Source organism: Myripristis murdjan, chromosome 15 (assembly GCF_902150065.1).
Source record: "Myripristis murdjan chromosome 15, fMyrMur1.1, whole genome shotgun sequence".
Lineage (NCBI taxonomy): Eukaryota > Metazoa > Chordata > Actinopteri > Holocentriformes > Holocentridae > Myripristis > Myripristis murdjan.
In genome coordinates, this window is record NC_043994.1 from 22,316,532 (window position 1) to 22,332,384 (window position 15,853).

A 15,853-nucleotide genomic window follows, 5' to 3' on the forward strand; every position below is an offset into this window, starting at 1 on the left:
CAGTTTAATTATAACAAACATCTTCAAGGAGTCAATATAAATCATTTACATCTTTTTTTTTTTTTTTGCAGCAGGCACTCCATAAATGTACACTCCAACATTTACATTATAACTCAGAATTCATTACAGTAAAATATTTCACAGTTCAGTGTATCACAAGCTTATTGGAACATGTGCATCAACATCTTCGGTGTTTAAGCGTGCACATTATCACTGATGAGTGATGAGCCGGCTGGTCATGACGCAAAAATTTTCATAAATTGGACCACTCTTCATAATGCCAACAAAGACACATACACACACACACACACACACACACACACACACACACACACACACACACACACAATAATACTACAGATATTCCACACAGGGAAGTGTCAAGGTGCACCAAGTGCAATGAGGGATGTTTAGTAGGCTACTCATGAACCATGGAAAGATCTTTTCATCACAGTTTTGATCTTGTGGGTACCAGTCTTTACAGCAGGAGAGCTGTGTCAGCCGAGCTGTGATCCACCTCTGTGACATGAACTGTGCCTCCGTTTGCTTGAACTGAACCGTTACTTGGCAGAAGAGGTGTGTCCACTGCTTCAGAAGATCTCAAGGAGGGATCAGAAGAGATCACCACCACGTAACGATCGTCGCCCTCATCATCCTCCTCATCCTCCAGGCTGCCGTGAATGTCTGCAGTCACTATAGAGTTTTCTACCGCTTGGTGGCTGCAGGACGGGGACGAGCTGAAAACCGGACGGTCAGCCTGGAGAGCCTCTCCGTCAGGGTCCTCCTCAGGAAAGCTGGTGTTGATATAGATGATGTCCTCCTTGCTGGAAGACTCTGGAAGCTTTTCTGTCAGCTTCTCCAACATTTTTCGCAGCTGCGGGAAGAAGGGTCGGTCCAGCGGATCGGCTCTCCAGCAGCTGTACATGATCTCATACCTACACACAGGAAAGCAAAGGTGACAAATGTGCACCTCTAAGAACATGTCCTGCAGGCAGAAATCACTTAAGTAATAAAAATAACAGCTATTAACATAAAAACTGGGCTCTGAAAGATATTCTTTTGTATGTGCAGTATAATGCTCATATGTGTCAAACTCTATTTTTGTATCAGATTATTAAAACTGGTGTACCAGTTATTGCTTCATCTCCTTCCATTAAAACATATTGCATAAGGCAGTAATAAGCAGGGAAAGGCAATTTTAAAAGTGACATATTATTGAACCAAGCTGAACACATTTAATGTGTTTATATGTGTTTATCCATAGACAAGTTTAAAGGTGTAGTATGTAGTTTTGAGAGATAAATTTTACACTCCAGGAGGTCAAAATGATATGATATGATATGATATGATATTTACTTTGACTGTTTTAATTTCTTAATTGATACATTAAATTGAAAGCATTCTGACTGCAAAGATTGTTAAAGGTCACATTTCAATACATTTCATTGTTTCCAGCATTTTATTCGTTAAAACAAACTCCATTCCTGTCCGAGTTGGACAAACAATGTTCTATTTTAATTTCATATCCTGTCTTAACAGTCATATGGTGAACTTCCAAAACCATGAAACCCAAAAGAAATACTTCTGCCTAAAAGAAAAAAAAACACTCACAGTTCATCCAAACAATCTGCTGGCTGCTTCAGCCTGTGTCCCTCTAGAAGGTAGTCGTAAATCTCATGGTTCTGGATGCCAGGGTACGGTGTCATGCCTCGTGTAGCAATCTCCCACATGGTAACACCAAATGCCCACTGCATGACACAAAGTATTCACTTAACACGACACTTCATCATGTGCAATATTTGCGCAATGTTTGGTGGATGCCATAAACTGTCAATTTCATTCCTGCTGTCTAGCAATAATTACTGTCCTTGGCATACAGCTGCTCAAAATGCATTCCATTGATTTTCAATGTCCTAAAAAGTATTTCAAAAACATGGTGATGAACTGTAAGTGGTTATGAAAAAGACATGTGTCATCATGTCCTGCCACCACTTGTGAAAATGACACATTTTTGAAACAGTTAGCTTTAATCCTACAAAAAATGACAGTGTATTGAATGGAGCAAACACTGGTTAATATTCCAATTAAGACTGTCAAAACAAAAACCTTTACTACAATCTAAAAAAGGAAGTTGGCGCTAAATGTGCCATGTAATACTGAAAATTTTCAGCTGACTGCTCCGTGTCGAGTGGATTTGAAATTCTGTTATAGCACAGGACAATGTGCAAAAAGTGAAGTGGTGAGCAAGGGCTAAATTCCCCTTTATCATTTCTATGTAACAGTGACTGTATTACTGGAAGGCAACCAGTGTTACTGGAAGAAAATTGCTTTCATCTGATGCATTCAGTGGCTGCATGGTATAGTGTAAGCAAAGCCTGACAGAAGGGAGAACACAGAAACAGATGTAGATGCTTACCACATCACTCTTTACAGTAAAAACTCTGTCTGCCAGACTCTCTACTGCAATCCATTTTACAGGCATTTTGGCTATCCTGCCTTGCCTATAGTAATCCCCACTGTAGATCTTCTTAGATAGCCCAAAGTCTGCCACACACACAGTCATGTCATCACGTAGCCTGTGAGAGAAACATGGAACTGGCTTTACAAATGCAGGAAGAGCAGCTTGGATATCCTGCTGAGTCAGTAAAGGTCATATCAAAATGCAGAACATGACTGCGCATTACAAATTTAGCAACAAAGTTTGTCCAAAGAAAATCATTAAACTGTTTTTATATTTGAAAAATCATTGTGGCTGTCAGCCTTGCTGCCAGTGTAGCCACAACATACAACAGATCCAAGTATGCCTTTTACATGAACTGTGCAACCCCATAAAAATCAGAAGGAATGCCTACATGCAGTTGCGTGCAGCCAGATCCCGGTGCAGAAAGTTACGACTGCTGAGATACTCCATACCCAAAGCAATGTCAACCATGAACTTCAGGAGTGTCTGGGTGGGTAAGAACTGTATGAAAGCACAAAAATATCACCATCAGAGCCATGTAAAAAAAAAAAAATTAAAATTAACAGAATGAACAGGTTGTCAGCTTAGGAAGCAAAAGTAACACATTTCTTACAAGTGGACTGTCTCCTAGGCGTGAGCGCAGCAGGAAGCTGTGCAGATCTCCGTATTTCATGAATGGCAGGATGACCATCGGTTTGGGAAAATGTCCTGAGCCCGCCTCCAAACACACACCTGTAAGAAGGACAATTAATACACCTATACAACAGGGATGTGAAAATGCAAATTGTTAAAGCAAAACTGTAATGAGATTCTTCATAGCCAAGCACAATGAATACATGTTAATTTCTACAAAAAGAAGATACATGTTAATGACACTGTATATTTTTAGGTGATATATATTTGTCTACCTAGTAGTCTGATGACATTTGGGTGGTTGAAGTCTTTCATGCAGGCAGCTTCATTCAGGAACTCTTCGATCTCCTTTTGAGAGAAGCTATCCACTGTTTTAAGAATGAAAACACAGTTAAAACACTTGGCTGGTGCCACTTATGTTTCTACAGCTTATAATGTCCATAAATAATGAATGGGAATCATCTAATGAGGAAGAAGGCTCACATTTCATTGTCTTCACAGCAACCTTTTCTGATGTTCCATCTGGCTGCCTCAGATGTCCCTCCACCACTGAACCAAACTCACCTGGTGAAATAAAACTTTATTAGAACTGCTACACAATATGCAATACTGTGTTACTAAATTTTATTATAAGTGTTAGTTTTATTATGACACTGAATAAAATGAAATTGTTCACTTACCTTCTCCAAGGATTTTACCGATGGAAAGCAAGTTCCTCATGATCATCACATCCTGAAGTTTGGCCTGGAGTTCATCACTAATGCCGAGACTCCCAACTACAGACAGGAGGCACTCAGGTTACTTTACATCACGTCTCACAAACACTCTTTGTCCAATGCATTTTACAGAAAGCGTTACTGAGTGTATAAGTGTAAGTTAATTTTTAATTCTAGGACATACGTGTCATTTCTATGGCTGATCGGTTGTAGGATCTCTGGGGTCTGTACTGTACAATAGGCTGCTGCTTCTCTCCACCTCCAAATATCTGCCTGCAGAGGGAGACAAGGAAAAAGGCAATGAGGAATGCAAAACAAAATGAGGGCAAGCCTTGAAGCAAGAAAAGTACAGAGTGAGTCCCTCATCCTTCAACATCAACTAGAGCCTATTTTTTTTTTTTTTTTTTATAGCTGAGACTCCACTGAATAAACTATCTTGGAAATAGGGTCTCTGGTTTGATGCTTTGCTCACTAGGGAGACTTAGGATATTGTTTTCTTTGAGTCGCAGCCTGTGACACATTCCTATCGGTATCCTGAGCGGCAAGACTGAGTCACAGGCTACCAATGAATCCCAAAGTATAGACAGCTGGAAAACAGGCCGCGGGAGGTTGGGGGGTAGACTGCTGTAAACCAAACTACTACTGGCTGCAGGTGCAAACAATGATGATTAAGAGGAAGGAAAACGAGTTTATTAACAGAGACTGGAAGCACTGAGTTATTAATGTCCTGCAAAAGGCCTGGACTGAGGAAAGATTACTCTGGTGTCAGTGCATCATAAACAACACCACACCACTTTTTTGCTTCTGAACAGAGATAATTTTTCTATTTAAACAGAGAAAAAAAACTGTGGCAGGAATACAGAGGTCAGTAGCAATTCCACAGATAAAGCATATCAACCTTGAAGGAGAGTTGGTGATTGGATCAAGATTTGTTTGTAAGGAGTCTGTCAGCATACCCAAACCAAGTGTCTAGAGTCCCATTGTGTATGCAGATAGCGACCCAGAGGACGACCAGTAGCAGGCAGATGCCACACACCACACCCAGTACAACGTAGACAGAGTCTGAGGCACTGGTGTCAGGACTGGCTGATGGGGACTGGACCCAGTCTGAAGCGAGAGAACAATTGATAAGCATGATCAAAGTTTAACAAACACCTCTTAGATAATGGTATATTCAAGATGAAATACTGAAGACTCACTAATAATTGAAAGCTAAGAGTAATCAGTGAGTCAAAGTAGTCAAATCAGTCCTGATACTGTGGCCAGAGAGTTTCATTATTGATGCAAATGCATTGCTGCACTGTCCTAATAATGAAACTTTATAAAGCATCCTAATTGTAAAAACAGTTTAATAACAAACTGAATTTCTGAATTATTCAGTAAATCTGTGAACATGTCCTCAGTGTTCCCTTTCTACTGCTGCTCTGACTGTTTATTAGTAATGTTGTCAATACAGCAGGATATACTGAATTATGTTTTGCAAATACCATTTAATCAATCTGTGATTACAGTGTCACTGCGCTGAAATCCTTCGCATTATATATGACAATTATTTAGTTTACACACTGTTCATTTGCAAATATTCACGATAAACTGTGGCTGAAAGTCTTGCCTAATCAAGCTGTGGCAAGTCTACTCTCAAAACAAAAGCATCAACATGTATCTATTCATAGGACAGCGATGGCCTTCCAGAGTAGTAAAATTCATCAGCAAAAACAAGTTTGGCCTGGCGGTGACCAGGCCAGTTCATGAAGTTAACTGCTTCCAGATGATGGAATGAGGCGATCTATCAATACAGCAGCTTACTGTTCTCTGGCACAAAGAGTGAGACCGGTGGGCTGATCATGCCGCTCCCTGCCTGGGTGCATGCAGCCACCTCCACACTGTAGGTTGTGTTGAATTCCTGCAGAGCTACAAAGGTCATCGTGGTGTTGCTGTGGATCTGAACCAAGACACAGAATTGAATATCGTTAAAATGTGGAAATGGATATGGAATGTGGAAATTATGATGTCCTCAAGGTTAATTATTATCTTTGCTCATATGGTCAAACCTGACAGAGACATGTAGGTCATGGCCTTGAAAAAGTTTTACTGGCACAATAAGGCAAGACATTAGCCTCAAAACAGGACCAGACTGATTTATAAATTCAAGAAAATATATTTTTATAGCATCCTGGTTAAAGCACATACTGTAAACTTGCAATGTCATGAAGTCAAATCTGGCCTTTATTGCACATCATTTTAAGTCTTAAATTAAAGAACTCATTTCAAGAAGTTCTTATGCAATATTTTTGACAATACCTTCCTAGCACTGAATGCTGGGAAGAGAAAGAGTGTCACCGTCATATATACTAACACTCCCGCAGAAAAAGGGAAGGAGAAAACTTTCAGGATAAGCTAATGCACTGAACATGTGACAGACAGAGCCCTGTATTTCACAACACCACATGAAAACATCTGGGGTTCCTCTCCTTTACTAATGTGCTGACAGTCTGACTGGGAACACTGAACCCATGATTAATGGTGTATCATGTCTGTGGCACCGAGCGGAGGGGAAAGTGAAATTAAAGAAATATGTTAATCTTCCATCAACAAAATTTGGTGTAAAACCCAAGGTTAAAAAGTAGCTGAGGACAGCAACACACAAAAGGTTTGACAAAAACATCCCATTTCTTTATTCTCATGTTAACCTTGCAAAGCAGCTTTTTGAATCTGTCAGTTTAAGAGTATTTTATAAGAAAAGCTGAAAAGAAAAGAAGTTGCCTTGACGGATTTCTAGTCACTTCCACTATTACAAAGGCTTCATGTATAATGACATCACCATTTGACTGGACATCACCCATGCATATTTGACTCTACGGTATGCATTCCCATTGTGTTCATATTCCATTCACTCTATGATGACTCAAAGCCACATGCTGAACAAAGAAAAACACTGAATCCAGTTTTCACACCGTCAGCTTCCTTTAACTGCGACATAGGCAGGAAGGACAGGAAACACACCATTGTATCAGAGAGCACTAGAGTGCAGTCACAGAAACAAGACTACGTACAATTTGGTGCAAATCCCATCAGAGATTAGTGCACCTGACGACATCGCTTCATCAATATTTCCATTTGGTCCAAACAAAAGCGGTTACCATTAAATAGTAAATGCTTTCTCTCAGAGTACTGTTGCAGAGACCCAAACTACAGAGTATCCCAAAAAGGAATTACTTATCAAAGATGGCATTCCCTACATAGCTGAGTCTAGGATGGAATGGAAAAACCAGCTGTAGACAGAGCAGGGCAGTTGACCTCTGGTTTGGGCAGCAGGTCAAAAGTATACTCCAGTTCTGCAGGGCCCATTCTTTTCACGTTAGTCATCCAGTGGTGGAATTTTCAAAAACATCCTCAATACCTCAGTTGTAGAATAGCAGAACATGAGAATGAAGGCTAAAATTTGCCAGGGCTAAACACAAAATGGCTAAATCTATGAAGTCATGTTGATGGACTTACCGTGTTCACCTGTGTCCCGTGTCTAACGATAACATCGTAACCGCGCAGGATGCCATTGATCTTATCCGCTGGTGGAGGCCTCCATTTGATCACCAGCATTGACTCATTCAGTTGTACTGTGACATTGCGGGGATAAACTGACGGCACTGAGAATGTCACAAGAAAGGGAAACAGAGGGAGCGAGGGGTCAACTACAAAGCCGTCAAATGTGATAACCATCAAAACACTTCATATTAAATGCTAACCTGTAAAACCACCACATGAATGGCAGACCTAGGGAGAGACTGACCCTCTATATTTACATCTTTGATAACAGTTTGGTATGTGAAGAATTGGAAAATTTCTGGCACTGGGCAATATCAAATCTGTCAACTAAAATATCCCCCACAGTGGCTTTAGGAAGGAAAGCGGAAGCAGCTCCACCCAGTAAGAACTGCATGTTTTTTCCATGAGACCACTCCTATTTCCTATGTGACCCCTCAGGAAAACAATAGAGATGTAGTGGATATGACATACTTCAGAGAAGGACTCCCGCTATTAACATCGCAAGCAGTTGTGTAACTTCCATAACAAACAGTTATTACATGCTGCTACTGTAAAGGGGCTTTCACCAAGCCAACATTGGAGCGGGGAAAGGCTAATTACATAGCTCTGAATTCCTGAAACCTAAATAATAATCTGTTATGATGAGGAGCATGCAGGAGCCTGACATCAAGGCTAGACAGTCAAATATAAACATTTGTCGGGAAGCAGTTGGCTACATTTTGGACCTCCTTGTGTCTTCTTTTTTTCCCCTGCGGGTCAGCCCAATGTTCCCTCAGGCCTGTGTTCAGTTAAGGTTAGGGCTAAATTAATGGCTGTAACAAGAAACTAAGTTGTTATAACTACTTAGTAACTTGTTTAAACATGTTAATAAATACACATATTTATTACTGTTCAGAAAACATTTTAAAATATTTTTATCTTGCACTATAAAATAACTGATTTGATTGACAAAGACAAACTTTTGGTCAAATGTTAAGACTATTTAGACTGAGTTAAGGGAACATAGGCCTGAGAGAACATAGAGCTGAGGGAACATGGGGCTGACGGAGCATAGGGCTGAGGGAACATAGACAGGAGGGAACATAGAACTGAGGGAACATGGGGCTTAAGGAGAACAGAACTGAGGGAACTTATAGTGTTTTTCCACTATAGTGCCGTGCTGCGCCGTGCCGTGAAATTCACGGTTCCGCATTCATTCCCACTACACCAGCCCGCTTGGTTCCGGGAACCAACCGTGAAAGATTTCAGCCCGGTTTGACATCTGGTGCTGGCCCGGTTAGAACGGGGCCGCGGAGGCGGGCCTAAATATGATCTCCTTCGTGATTGGTCCATTAGAATGTCAGTTAACCAGGCTGCTACAAACTGACAAGTGACAAGTGACAACCATTAAACAGTCAGCCAGTGGGCTATTATTTACAAACGTTAGTTTCTGGAGAGATTATGGAAGAAATTGATTTGCTTGCTGAGTTTTTTGTTGGGTTTTTCTGTTGTGTAGCCTAGTTTACATTTTTCTTACAAATGGAAATGGTAATGTGACCACTAAGCGCAGATAGCAGAGCATCTGTGAAGATGATGATGATGATGGCATCAGGTGGGTCGGCCGCAGCACCGGCCGCTCACCTGTCAGATCCGGCAGACGTGACCGGGTGGGCGCGGTACCAGCCCGCCTGACGCCGACCGGTGCCGCGGCCGACCCGCCTGACTCCGACCGGTACCGCGGCCGGCCCGCCTGACCCCGACCGGTGCCGCAGCCAGCCCATAACAAAGCCACTGGCCGGCAATTTATTCAAACAAGATTTTGTCCATAAAAAAGTAGCAAAAAGCTAATGTAACAACTGACAGCTCCTCTTGTTACTATAACAACTCCATGGCAACGAGCGCGCCTCTCTAATTCTATGACGCCGACCCGCTGGTAACATAAGCAATGGAAACACTCCAAGACCAAACAGGGCCGTGCCGGGCTGAGCCCGGCACGGCCCTTCACGGCTCGGCTCTGTATAGTGGAAAAACGCTAATAGACCGGAGGGAATATAGAGTTGAGGGAACATAGAACTGAAGGAACATGGGGCTGAAGGAGAATAGAGCTGAAGAAACGTGGGGGTGTGGGAACACAGAGCTGAGTGGACATAGGCCTTAAGGAAAATAGAGCTGAGGGAACAGTAGTAAGCTCTTGTTCCCTGTTACTGGTACAGTTACTCATTACACAGCCCATCAAAAGTTTCTGGTGTATAACCAACCCAAAATTCATCCTGTAAATTGGTCCATGGTTTCTGAGGAATACCCACCTCCCTCTGTGGTGTTATTCTGGATCCAGAGGGTGACAGGGGAGTCCCCCACCTCATTGCTGCAGGAAACACTCATGTTGTACCAGGTCATGGCCTGCAACCCGGAAACCTCACACTGGAATGGTGGCACGGTGGTGTTGATGAATCTGGTGGTTGTCACCTCCCCTCTCCTCCGGCTCACCTCTTTAACCTTGGATGAAATGATACGAGGGTTGATTGATGTAGGAACACTAAATGGTGACACTTTTTGTACAGTCAGCTAGAGTGGAACTTACCCTAATGTGGCATTTGGTGAGTGGAGAGAAACCATCGAATCCAGGGGTCCAACTCAAGTTGAACTTATTAGACTGCCTCTGTATAACAGTAACCTCAGTAACAGGACTGGGAGGCACTACAGAACAAAACACAAACCCGTATTAAACACCCAGAGATAAATGGACACAGATGGTCAGTTTGCAGAGCCTGAAAATGGCCTGAAATGTCAATAGGGCCAGGCAGTCCCAAGAGAGCTTCATCTTACCTTTGATGTTAATGTTTGCTTCTCTGGAAGTGGTGACCCCCTTCTCGTTGTGAGCTTCACAGCTGAACTGAGTATGCCTTTCCACACCTGCAGATAGCACATGGTATTTTTGTTCAGACAGTGTAGCACTCAATTGCAATGTGAATAACAATCACAAGATAGCCTGTGTCAAGGTCTTGATAACACTGGACAAATCTCAAACCTCAGTCAAAAACTGTTAGTTTCATTTTCCTTGAGTGACAAAAAAAATTAACTAAAAGTGGAAGCAAGCAAACCACGGGTCTACCATTTCCCATATATGTCTATCTGCCGTGTCTATCTATGTTCCCTCAGCTGTCTATCTCTTAGAGTGATTCTGTGTCAGAAATATGAGGAAAGCCAAAGTTAGTATGGATGAAATACTAGAAGTGACAAAAAAAAAAAAAACACATTCAGGGTGAGTCATTCCTTTAGCCTTTATACCTTGAAAGTTTACACAGCAGAACCTGATGCATCAAGCTAAAATTGAGCCTCTCCAGTATTATGTACTCTGATAACAATCCCTTTGCTTGGTATCTTTTCCTGGAGACACAATTCCTGTCTTTCAGCAGCCACGGATCTGCCCAGCGAGAATTGCATTGCGATAGCTGCTAAATAATGTCCCTTTTGTGCTCTTTTTTTTCACCCAGTGTCTAGCTCGGAAACCTTTCCACAAAGCAAATCACAAAACAGCCTGTGAGAAGTGACGGGAATCAACTTGGGATGGTTTGTTTACGTTCTTCAGAATATTTTGGCATAATGAGAGTGCAGCGCACTGTTACGGTTAGGATTCACTTGCACTGTTAGTTAGGGAGCACCGGGGTAAGGGTGCTTTGCGTTTCACACAGATCAAACACTGATGCAACAATTATTGTGTGTATGTTTGCATAAGGAAAGAACATGACTTAACAAACTAGGCTGGATTGAATCAAGCATACAGTTTAAGTAAACCTAACCCAGCTCACAAAACAATGTTTCTGCATCACCTAACTTTGGATCAAATGGATCATAACACAGAGAAAAGCCACTAAAAGAAAAGTAAATAAAAGTTATGAGAGCAATATGCTTTAGCCTTTGCACAATGACACCCAAACTGTATAAACTTAAACAAAACCCTGAATAATAAACAGGTTCAGACTGCTGAGGCACAGCAGTCAGTAAGCAGGCTTGAATGTGGTCACAAATTAAGCTAAATAATCTCATACAGTTTTATCAAAGGGGCAGCAGGGACTGAGCCAAGTTAGTGAACAACACAACCCTGCTAACCCCGCTCAAGGTCAAAGACAGAAAAGTTTTCTGAGTACATGTCAAGGCTCAAGATGTTCACCAGTTCTTTTAAAGTCATAAGCCTCCTAGAAAAAGGAAGTGAACCATTAAGGTGAACCAGTGCTGCCCTTTCTATTTCCACTTCATTTGGCAAATTGTACAAAACGAAAGGCAATGCAGAAAAAATATAAATGTCTTGGCCACTCATATGGAAACAACATCAGAGATTGTGGTGGAAATTCAGTAAACGTAGACTAGTGAAGAGGTTGGAGGAACCAAATATATAATCTGGAAGCCGTACATTGTGGATCTAGCAGTCTGTAATTATCAGGTTTGGAAGCATTCCATCTTACGAAGCCTCTTGAGATGTCTATGTTATTTTTCCATTTTTATATCCAGGCAATAAATATAGCCAAAGCCTACGTCTTCCATTTAGATCCAGGCCTACAACTCAGTGTTTTCAAAGACTGAGCCCTAACCCTGTGTCCCGCTTGCCACATTAGAGTGGATATTATGCAACATGGTGTTGTTGTGGGACAGAATCATTATACGAAACGGTGAGAAGGTCTTCCATGGTCTGAATGTTACTGTTACACCAAACAGTTTACTACCTCTTTAAGGAAGGTATATAATGCGCCGATTTCTAATCATATAAACATTAGTGCATGTAAATGACTTTCCTAAATGGAAACCAAAAACAGTTTACGATTTCTCAGAACCACAGCACTCCAATCACTCATGGAGTATGGTTGTTAATGCCAAACGGGCCCTTGGTTACAACGTAATATAACATAATGAGGTGAGTACATCTGAATAGTGGCTCTTAGACCGTTTAGCCATGCCAGTGTTTGGTATTGTAAGGATGTGGATGGGAGCAAACTCTGCTAGCTTGCAGCCAGCCAGTCTCCTTTTCCAGCCCCTCCCTGCAGGGTAGTGGGCCGTCCCATGAATGCAGCCTTTGTCCCGGGAACCAACCCCCGAACAGTGTCCCCATGCACCCCCCACCCCTTTACTGCCCGAGCCCTTGCACACGCTGGACCAAAGCACAGCTCTGGACCTTTAACCCCTCGGTTTCCAGCCGTATGCCCTCTCACTGGCTAAAACAGGCATGCTATGGCCCAGGGCATGCTGTGAATGAAGGGTTGTAACATACAGAGGAACAAGGTTCTGCCTCTAATAACAAAAATACCAATGTTTGCTTCCAAAGACAGGACAAGCACTCCAAAAGAGAAGAGTCCACTTTGAAAACAGTCATTCTGGCAACAATAATAATGCTTTGATGACTCCTGCATTACTCACCATTTCTTATGTGATAACTCAACAAAACAAATGGCATGAGATTGCCACAAGTGGTTGGGTAAGTTAGTGCCATTTCAAGGAAATTAACCATCTGCTCGTATCAGATTAACAAGAACTCTAAACTCTAGATGGCCACACTAAGAACCAAACTTGACTCTTGTACCAGATATCCATTTACTATTGTTTGATGTTCACTTTATCATCACTGCTGTTCATTTGGTTAACTAGTTAGTTGCTAGATTTACACCATAGCCGTTACTATAAAACAAAACAAAACAAAAAAAAAACAAAAAAAAAAACAAAAAAACAAAAAAATCAGACAAACTCACAGCAAGTTTTGTAACTTGCAAGTGTCAGTGGACTTAACCAAACTTTATCAAGACTGGCAGACCAAGTTAGATTGACTAATGTTTACTTAGCTGTGTTTTTAGGTCAAGAGGAGCAACTTTCCCATTGCCATAGTGCTTTACAGCTAGCAGAGTGGTATTACAAAAACCACTGACCATGCGTGGACGTTGTTAACTATTCAGTGGTTTCCCAGGGGGCCCAGTGATACTGACCATGGTGATAATTCTCATTGGAGTAAGCAGGCTACAGATGCTGAGGTAGCAGAGGCAACAGAGAAGAGAAACCACTGACAAATTGGTGCTAGATGACTAAGACCAACTCCACATTTTATCACCATTATCAAAGAGTCTAACATCCTCCATCTTCCTGTGAGAGAAAGCTTCAGTGAAAGGAGGAAACCAGTTAACTGATTTAATGAAGTTCTCTGGTAAATTTCTCAATTCAAAGTGACTCAATACAAGAGAACACTTCTGTTTTAAACCTAGTGTAACATTTCTACCATAGAGGAGTGATTTAATTAACTTGTTCAACTGCATTAAAAACAATATCATTTAAATTAGATAAGGCAACAAGACGCCACAGTATATCCGTAGTTTCTTTCTAGAGTAAAAGGATTAACTCAAGGTGTGGATTCAAACCTCTATTTAATATTCTGGTGATACACATGATGAAGTGTGAGCAGCACAGCAGGAAATGACACCGCTTCCTAAAGACGTTTTGGGCACCTCAAGGAGAGCCACCAGCTCGAGGGAAAGAACAGAACGAACAGACAGATGGAGAGAAAAAAATAAGTTTGTGGATGGGTGGCTCACCTGACACTGTGTGATGGCTAGGAGAGCTAGTAAAGTCACTGGCATGTAATCCATCACGAAGCCAGCGGATTTTCACAGGTTGTGGAGGTCCGATCGCCTCACACCACAAGGTGAAGGGTCTGTCCCTTGTTATGTTCACGTCCTCGGGATGCCTGATAAATGTTGGAAGACCTACAAACAGACAAAATAAATTACAAAAACGCCCCAAGCAATGTCCAGTGCCCATATGATGTTGAAACTCACCTTCCACCTGGATTACAATGGGTAAGGAGTCGATCACTTTGGCGCTGATGTTCAGTCTGCAGCGGTACTCCCCAGAATCTGTTCTCTGCACAGGGTTAATGCTGTAAAACAAGTGAGGATTTGTGAATCTTGCCATTCACTGCAGCCCATAATGCCTCTTCACTGTGTGTATCTAGACTGTCAAATGTTTCCTTCACCTATCACAAATCACTTCCACATGTCACACCACTGTTACCTGACCGTGGAGACCAGAGTTGTAACCCCATCTGTGGCGGTCTGCAGCTCGTTGATCACCACCTGCATGTTGGCTGCCAGGTCCTGCTTGTTCTTCAGCCAAATGATGGTGGGCTCCAGCCTGGCATCAGGGATGTCGATGGAGCAGTTGAACTTAGCTTCATGGCCCTCTGACAGCCGGATGGAGCCTGCGGTGGGCTTGAAGTGCAGCTTCCTGATTTCATCCGGGCTAAGACGGACATGTGAAACACGGTGCGAGGCAATGTGGCCCTCAGTGTTTCTGCCTCGCCGTCCGGGAGAGGAGGGACTCCTGTGATGCTGGGCTATTTACAGAAGGAGTTTGTTATGTCATGTTATATTAATTTATTCTATCTTAAGCTGGCTGATGCGACATCAGCTGCATATTGTGTGAGGAAACAGGCTTTCAATTATTTTATTTTACAATAAAAATTAATATGTTGGGACATCCTGCTGGAATTGTAAAATTCTATCAGTCTAGATTGCAGTTCTGAAATAAGCAAAATTTTGACATTCCAGCTGACAAAACTCTCTTTTTGATACGAATCTCCTAAAGGTTATTTTTAAAAACACAACACCAAGAAAAAAAAAAAACATTCAAAACGTGGATAGCTCGTTTTGGCGATTGTAAAAAAAAAAAAAACATAGATATAGGAACATATACAATTCCAAGCTCAGTCACTAATTCTGATAAGGCCTGAAAATAAACACTGAAAACAATCCAGTGAATGCGTTCAAACTCCCTTGATCTGTGTTAACTATGACATGTTGAGGGGTCTGCTTTAGCCTGCGCGTTTATCAGACCTGAGCAAAACACTGAGAGAAATTGTCGTATTTTGACTATTTACATTTTTTAAAAAGGAGCGTTTTTAAGAGCGTTTTCTCCCTTTGCGTCTAATTATGTGTGGCTCGAATGCAACACAACACAACACAACAAACTTATGGATGCCTTAATTCTGAAGCGGACCTCTGCAGTCTATAAAGAAATAACACACACATGAAACCTCCAAGGACAGTAAACAACTTACCGCTGACTGGACTCCACACTATAATGGCTATGGTCGCTGCGGAGAGGAGAACTTTAAACAAGCTCAGAGTTGACTTATTTGCCATGGTCTGTCCTGCGCACACTACCCTGCTCCCCTCTGTCCCGGCACGGTCTACAAAACTAATTTCCACGGTTTATTCCCTAGGCGGATTTTAAGGTCCAACACAACTTGAGGAATCATCAACATCGCACCCCAGCGCTGCTTTAACACATTGTGTGCAGTGCCACTGGCCCGACAGATCACATTTAGCTGGAGGAAAAAAAAAAAAAAAAGTCAACTTTTGCCGACGTCAGGGGAGGGATCCCATGTAGGCGGGACTGAGTGTGGAAACGCTCTGTAGAGTAAGGGAGAAAAAATCAAAATACACAGTAGCCCAGTAGAGCATTTGCCCTCACACACACTCAGATT

General features: G+C 42.0%; 1 protein-coding gene across 1 annotated transcript; it reads right to left on the reverse strand.

The window, feature by feature from the left end:
- Positions 1-50: 50 nt before the first annotated feature.
- Positions 51-15,757, reverse strand: mertka (c-mer proto-oncogene tyrosine kinase a). Its single transcript, XM_030071324.1, has 19 exons — positions 15,425-15,757; positions 14,380-14,701; positions 14,145-14,245; positions 13,902-14,072; positions 10,159-10,245; positions 9,914-10,029; positions 9,639-9,828; positions 7,309-7,454; positions 5,617-5,752; positions 4,767-4,917; positions 3,995-4,083; positions 3,775-3,870; positions 3,578-3,658; positions 3,370-3,462; positions 3,075-3,193; positions 2,853-2,962; positions 2,417-2,576; positions 1,612-1,748; positions 51-935 (listed from the first exon to the last, which is right to left on the reverse strand). Exons 1-19 carry the CDS (start codon positions 15,507-15,509, stop codon positions 479-481), a joined length of 2,847 nt encoding a protein of 948 aa, XP_029927184.1. The 5' UTR covers positions 15,510-15,757; the 3' UTR covers positions 51-478.
- Between the last annotated feature and the right edge of the window lie 96 nt (positions 15,758-15,853).